The 7,826-nt window shown below is 50.3% G+C and overlaps 1 protein-coding gene across 1 annotated transcript; it reads right to left on the reverse strand.

The window, feature by feature from the left end:
* Positions 1 to 428: 428 nt before the first annotated feature.
* LOC141548715 (olfactory receptor 3A1-like) lies at positions 429 to 1,650 on the reverse strand. The gene has a single exon (XM_074277801.1). The coding sequence runs from the start codon at positions 1,611 to 1,613 to the stop codon at positions 666 to 668; it is 948 nt and encodes a 315-aa protein (XP_074133902.1). The 5' UTR covers positions 1,614 to 1,650; the 3' UTR covers positions 429 to 665.
* Between the last annotated feature and the right edge of the window lie 6,176 nt (positions 1,651 to 7,826).

Raw genomic sequence — 7,826 nt, forward strand, 5'->3', positions numbered from 1 at the left:
TCCCCGGGGACACGTGCTCAAGCTCTGGCTGTCACCCATTCTTGTTAGCTTTGGTTTGAGGAGAGGTCCAAGGGAAGAAGGCTCAAGCAGCTAACGCTTTACCTGGGGGAGGTGGGGACGGGGAGGGGGCTGTTTCTTTCTGTCCCTGCCATGCACACCGAGAAATTATCCGAGGGAACCAGCTAAGCACGGAGCAGAAAGGGCTCCCTAATGCTTGGACGCCTCCGGCTGGGCCGGCCTTTGCCTTTCGTCGTGGTCCAGCCGAGGAAAGCGAGAGGATGGCTGAAACTCTACGAGAAACCTTAAACACTAGTGAGGGAAAAAGTCTAAGGCCCTGATCCCCTTGAGCTGAGATCTACTCCCATCAGCCCATGGCCAAAGAGAGGAGAAAAGGGGGGGGGGGCTGACTAGGAGGATGGACTGCTGAGGAAGGCTCAGGGCTACTCCAGGCCAGGGAACACTACACATTCCTATAATGTTCAGGCTACAAAAAGACTCGGGAGACTCCTGCTTCCCTCTGAAAGACTTGGGGTAGCAGCCTAGGTTGCTGGGGGCTGAAGGGCAACAGATGCCTCCCTGTTGTCATGGAGAGAGCTGGGAGACCACTGAGGACCTTGGAAAGACCTTAGTAATCCTGGGAGCAAGGCCCCGGACCACTAGTCATCTCATGCTGAGACTCTCCGGCCTGTGAAAACCCGGCGCAGGGCTCCCTGCACATCTGGGTTCCGGAGGCTGTAAATGAGTGGGTTGAGCATGGGACTGAGGACGGTGTTGAGGATGCCCACCCCTTTGCTCTGGTCTGAGGCCTCAACAGAACCCAGGCGCATGTAGCTAAAGATGCCAGCCCCATAAAAGATGCCCACAACAGCCAGGTGGGAGCTGCAGGTGGAGAAGGCCTTTTTGCGTCCCTCTGCCGAGCGGATCCTCAGCACGGCAGCTGCCACATGCAGGTAGGAAGTGACGATGAGGACCATGGGGGCTCCGGCCATGATGACGCCCAGAGCGAAGAGCAGCAGCTCATTGAGGCGCGTGCTGGAGCAGGCCAGGTGAAAGAGAGGGGGGAGGTCACAGTAGAAGTGGTTCACCACATTGGGGCCGCAGAAGTCCAGCGTAGATAGTGCCACCGTGTGGGTCAACGCGTTTCCAAGGGAGCAGGCCCAAGATGCAGCCACGAGTGCGCCCTGGACTCCTCGGCCCATGCGAGTTGTATAAGTGAGAGGGCGGCAGATGGCTAGGAAGCGGTCATAGGCCATGGCGGTCAGCAGGAAGCAGTCGACTCCAGCAAGCAGGTGGAAGAAGAAGAGCTGGGAGAGGCAGGCGGCAAAGGGGACGGCCTGCTCCCGGGAGAGAAGTCGCACCAGCATTGGGGGCACAGTGACACTGACACACCCGACATCTAACAGCGACAGATTCCCCAGAAAGAAGTACATGGGTGTATGCAGCTTTGGCTCCACCAAGATGGCAGCCAAGATGCCCAGGTTGCCACCAACTGTGGCTGCATAGGCCAAGAGAAAGATGGCAAAAAGGACTGGCTGCAGTTCCCACCTCTCTGTCAGCCCCAGCAAGATGAACTCTGTCACCGATGTCACATTGTAACTAGGTTGTAGGTCCATGGGTGGGCTCCCTCCTGGGCCACTGGCAGAAGCTGGAGATGGCTGAGGGAGATGGCTGAAGGAGACAGTAGAGTTGTTAGCTCAGACTTGGGGCCCCATTGTCAGTCTGCCTCCCAAGCTTGAGCCACATTTAAATTAGGGTCCTCCAGGGCTGGTGCTCCATCTCTTCTCTCTCTCTCTCTCTCTCTCTCTCTCTCTCTCTCTCTCTCTCTCTCTCTCTCTCTCTCTCTCTCTCTGTGTCTCTGTCTCTCTCTGTCTCTCTGTCTCTCTGTCTCTCTCTGTCTCTGTCTGTCTCTCTCTCTGTCTCTGTCTCTCTGTCTCTCTCCCTCTCCCATTCTCTCTATCTCTCTCTTTCTCTCTCTGTCTCTCCATCCTCTATCTAACTGTCCCCACCAATGTATGGTCTTGGAAAATGAATTAAGCAGACCTTGCAGAGCCCCAGCTCCCTTCAGGAACTCACTGAGCCCAGATATTCATTTGCCATGAACACAAATATCTACAAATCTGGCCACTCACAGCTTATGTCTATGGGTGCGACTGATACTATGCATGTTCCCTCTCTCTGAATCCGAGAACTGCAGTCAGCGATGCATATATAGGCCCCGAGGCTGTTGTCCTACGGAGCCAGGGTGCTCACAGCGGTCAGCTGGGCCCTCACTTTTTGTTCGGGTTAAAGTGCAACCCTGTACTTCTGCTCTTGATCTCCTTCCCTTCCCTGTGCTTTGGGATCCCATCTTCTTGACCATTCAGGCAGTGACCAGCAAGTATTTCCCGAATGCGTACTCTAGGCAGAATTCAGGAGATGGAAAGGCAAAGGGTAAATGGGCCTGGCCCTCAAGGAGCGTCCATTTTTTCATTTGTCTTCCTATAAATACATGCCGCATAAATAGAAAATGAGTACAGGGTGACTGGGGGAGGAAGGGCACTAGCAGCTGGGCAATCTGGGAAGATATCAGGTACAAGTTTGAATGGAGTCTGGAGGGAACCCAGGATTTAAAGAGTCCCGTGGATAGGAAGAACTGCATTCCCAAGAGGAGGGCCACTGTACAGAAGAGGCTGGAGGGGGAGGATGTGGGCAACAACAATGGCCGCACTGCCCTGGGTCCCATGGGGGAGGAGGGCAAGACGGGAAGGAGGTGAATTTGGAAGGGCTTTGAAAGGCAGGCAAAATCTGAGATTTTATCTTAAAGGTCATATGGAGCCACTGAAGAAAATCTGGAGAAGTGTGTGTGTGTGTGTATGTGCGTGAGATATGCATGTGTGCATGTGACAGTGTGATAACGTGTGATGTACATGTGATATGTGTGTGATATCGTGCTCATGCGACACATGTGATATGCGCAATGTACATGTGTGCTTGTGATGTATGTGTGATAATGTGTGTATGTGATATGTGTGGGATTGTGTGTATGTGTGATGTGTGTATATGACCTGTGGGTGTGATCTATGTGTGTGTATATGTGTGTGTAAGAGAGACACAGAGTGAGCCCTAGAGCCAGAGGGAAGGGCCTGAACCCCAATGGGCAGCTCTCTCCGCCTCTATCCATCTGCTGTTCCTTCCCTGCTGTCCCCAAGCCCGCAAAGGCCACCCGGGAGCCATTGATTCCGGCTTTCCCTGTTAAGAGCTACAAGTGAAGGAGGTGCAAACACGAGTCCAAAGGGCTGGGCTCTCCCCAAGCTGCCTTAAATCCTGCCAGGGGAGATCACACTTTAAAGGAAGCTGAACAGCAGAGGTGGGGGAAGGGGGGAGAAAGTCCTGGCCTGGGGCCTGGAGGAGAGTCAAGGATAGAGCTGAGAGAGGAATGAAGGAGTAACACAGCTGGTGTGGGAGGGCTGGAGAGGGGGCTCCTGGGATGGGATGCCAAGGGGAAAAGGTCAGTGAGGAAAGGGGGAGGGGTAAGTTCAGGAGGGAGGCCCCAAGAAGGCTGAAGCTTGCTCAGGTCCTTCTGTTTGAATCCCGTCCATCCCTCTTGTTGTCCTCTCGCTCGAACTCCTAGAAAGTCATCCTCAGTTGCCTCCTCCACCACCAGATGTCCCATTCGCTTCTTCACGTTTCTCATCCTGCTGCCTCTCCAGGCTACCCGTGATTCCTTAATGATCAACCTTCTCCTTGTCTGTCACCCAGGTCCAAGTCCCCTTTGTAGAACTCTGCGCCTTGTCCCCCGGCTCTGGGTGGCTTCGGCCTGGGCCCTCTCCCCTTCTCAAGATTCATTAGCTCCCAGGAGAGGGATGTGAGAAGGGAATACACATTTATGTAGCCAGGTACCTACTAAGTGCTTTAGGAATATCATCTCATTGGTCAAACAAGAACCCTGGGAGATAGGTGCTTTTTTTTTTTTATCCTCATTTACAATTGAGGATACTGAGGCACACAGGTGAGGTGACTTGCCCAGGATCACACAGCCAGTCAGTGGTTGAGGTTCCATTTGAATCCAGATCTTGGGGACTGCAGGCTCTCTCTTCACTGCAGCACCACCTAGCTGCCATGGGTCCAGTTGTCTCTGCACGTCATCTTTAGCCCCAGTCCTCAGTCCCCAATTGCTGGCTGGCTGCGGCCATGTCCACTTAGCTGTCCCGTGGCATTTTCTTCAGATTGCCTGGCTCTGCCCAGCACCCCCATTCTCAGGAGAACAGGTACCGGGGCCAGCCAGGCCTTCATTCCTCTTCAGGCCCAATCCCTGACATTCGGGCCTTCTTGGCTGACTCCCCTGTCCGGCCTTCAGGCTCCCCGGTCCAACCTTCGGCTCCCCAGTCTGGCTTCTGGCTTCCCGCTGGCCGCTGGCAGCTCAGCTGGCGTCTCAGACTTCACATCTTCCAAAGAACTCATTTGCCCCAAAAGTCCTTATCAGTGCTTGGAAGGCCTCCCTTCTTTCCTCTTGAGCTCCCAGACCTAGAGGTCTTCTCTGTGTCATTTTGTCACCATTTTCTCCCTGTGAGCACTCCAGCTTCTTCGTTGTATCTTCCCTTCCCCACGTATTCTTCATGCAGCCCAAAGGGACTCCCCCTGGAGCTACCTCTGCCTCCTGCCTCAAGGACTGAACGCCTCAGCCTGGCATTTCAAGCGTTGGCGAATCTGGCTCCAGCTGGCTTTGCCTGCCATCCGCTTTCCTCTCGCTCCATTTCCGCTGGCTGCCTTGACGTTCCACCCCTTGCCTTGGCTCCTTTGCATTGGCAGTGGACTCCATTCTTCCTTGGCTTCTTAGGATCCTTGGTTCCCTTTAAGGTTCTGGTGAGAAGCTATTTCATTTTCCCTGTTATTGACATAGCTAGGGGTGTACAGTGGCTAGAGCTCTGGACCTGTGCTCACAAAGGGCTGAGTTCAAATGTGGCCTCATGCACTTACTAACTGTAAGGCCCGTGTAACTTACCTTAGTTCCTTCGACTTTAAAATAGGAATGATCATACCCTTTTGATGCAGCAGTGCTACGACTGGGCTTATATCCTACAGAAATACTAAAGAAGGGGAAGGGACCCATATGTGCCAAAATGTCTGTGGCAGCCCTCTTTGTAGTGGCCAGAAACTGGAAACTGAATGGACGCCCATCAATTGGAGAATGGCTGAATAAATTGTGGTACATGAATTTAATGGAATATTATTGTTCTGAGAGAAATGACCAACAGGAGGAATACAGAGAGGCCTGGAGAGACTGACATCAACTGATGCTGAGGGAAATGAGCAGAACCAGGAGATCATTATACACTTTAACAACAATACTGTATGAGGATAGATTCTGATGGAGGTGGCTCCCTTTAGCAATGAGAGGAACCAGATCAGTTCCAGTTGTTCAGTAATGAAGAGAATCAGCTACACCCTGAGAGAGAACTCTGGGAAATGAGTGTGGATCACAACATAGCATTTCCACTCTATCCATTATTGTTCGCTTGCATTTTTGTTTTCCTTCTCAGGTTTTTTTTTTACCTTCTTTCTAAATCTGATCTTTCTTGTGCAGCAACTATATAAATCTGTACACATATATTGTATTCAACATCTACTTTACCATATTTAACATGTATGGGCCTACCTGCCAGCTAGGGGAGGGGGGAGGAAAAGGAGGGGAAAAGTTGGAACGGAAGGTTTTGCCAGGGTCAATGTTGAAAAACTACCCATGCATATGTTTTGTCAATAAAAAGCTATAATAAAAAATAGGAACGATCACAGCATAAGACAGCAGTATGGTAATCATAATCATACCAGGGGCTGGGGGGAATCAAAGAAAATCATATTTGTCCAGCACTTAGCACAGGGCCCGGCATTGTGGGAGATACTTCATCAATGCCCGTTACCTTTCTTCCCTCATCTTCCTTCTGTGCAGGAAACCTAGAGTATACATTCAGAATCCTGGAACTTGAGAACTGGACGTGACTTTAGCTGCCATTTAGTCCCCCATATCCACAGAAGAAACTTCCACTCTAACCTCCCCAGCAGTTGGAGGGCTCCCCTGTTGAGGCAATATGGGTCAGCTCTTGAGGCGGCCTCCCCTATTGTTGGCCAGCTCTTGAGGCAATCCCCACCCCCATTCTAGAATTAAAGAGAACAAGTTCAATCTCTAATCCCCATGGCAGGCTTTCAAACATTTGCAGACAGCTTTTAGGAGAACTTCCTTCCCTAGACTAAAGATCCCTGGTTCCTTTGAGTAACCCTTATGCGCCATGGACTCTCCAGCATCCTGGTTGCCCTCTTTTGAACTCCCTATAGCTTATCAGTCATGGAGCTGAGAAGCCAGGTCTCTAGGTGGGACCCGCTGAGGGCAGATGCCCGAGGGATCGCCACCTCCTTATTTTTTATTTTTATTCTTTTTTATTTTTATTTTTTTTGCCACTCCCTCTTCCCAGCAGCCCTGTCCCTCTTGAACGCAGCTGCCACATCACACCATTGACTCTTAAGCCTGCGATTCACTGTGACCCACAGATTGATTCCCGACAACTTCTCCAACCACACCTCCCCCATCTTATATTTAGAAAAGCAGATTTTTTTTTTTTTTTACCCATGTGTGACACCACATTTATTCCTATTAAATTTTTCTTATTAAAAGTCTCTAGACTTCTTCTGGACTCCAAAGCCAGCTGGACATCAGCTGATGGGCAGACTACAGAGGCCTGTCTCCTACATATTGATAAAAAATTAGGAAATAGGGTCAGGCAGAGATCCCTGGGACTTGTCAGTGGAGCTGTTTTACCACTCTGACATTGGACCCCGACAGTTTGTTGGGAACCCATGTTGCTGTGTTAGAGTCTGTTCCTTCTCTCTCCATCTTTTCCATCAAAATAGTATGAAATACTTTATCTAGGGCTCTGCTAGAGTTGGGGTGAACTATAGCCATATAGTTTATCAGATTGTTTATGTGGAGATAGAGATAGGCACCAGACTTATGGCTTCATTGATGTAGGAAACTCCCAAATGAGGAAACTTCTTCCACTCGTGCAGGCTAGTAGCCTTTCTGCACTTCTGGTCTGAGAGAATTATGTGGAATACTTGTCCAGGGTCCTATAGACAGTAGATATGGGGGACTCAAATTCAGGTTTTACTGACCTTCAGGCCACTCTCTACCCATGATCCCGCAGTTTGCTTTCACTCATTTAATAATCCTGTCCAAAAAAAGAAATGAATGACCTGTTCTTGAACAGGTTCTTTGTAATCACTACTTTCCATTTACCAAACATCTCTTTATTGATCAGTACCAGAATCTTTCCAGGAACCAAAGTCAAGCTCACCAGCCTATCACTGATAGCCTTTACTGCCTTCCCTTTGTGGAAATTGGTACTGTATTTGTCCTCCTCTGGTCCCGTGGCACCTCTCCCCTTTTCCAGGATCTTTCAAGGATCCCTGCCAATGGCTGGGCAGTCCTGGCTGCCAATTCTCTTAGAACGTTGTTCCTCTGGGCCAGGGACTTAAAAAAAACCATTTCCTCTCTTATCTTGCTTCTAACTCTTGTTAATCATTTTTGTTCTGGGACTTCTGGTTCTCCCTCTGTCGGTTTCCCCCCTTTATCTGGTTTCTAGAATTCCTCACACAAATGTATCTTCTTAATATCCAATCCACTATCTTTCTTCCTCTTTGGATCTCTTATCTTCTTTTTAGATAAGGTAGACACCTCCTCCTAGAGCCAGATGCCCCAGTTACGAGTCCTCCTCCGGCCAAGTTGCGGCTACGTTTGGGAATCCCGGTTTGTATCCTTGAATGAAAATCCCATACTTGGTGCATTTGTGGGCCGA

The sequence above is a fragment of the Sminthopsis crassicaudata genome, chromosome X (genome assembly GCF_048593235.1).
Source record: "Sminthopsis crassicaudata isolate SCR6 chromosome X, ASM4859323v1, whole genome shotgun sequence".
In the NCBI taxonomy this organism is placed as follows: domain Eukaryota; kingdom Metazoa; phylum Chordata; class Mammalia; order Dasyuromorphia; family Dasyuridae; genus Sminthopsis; species Sminthopsis crassicaudata.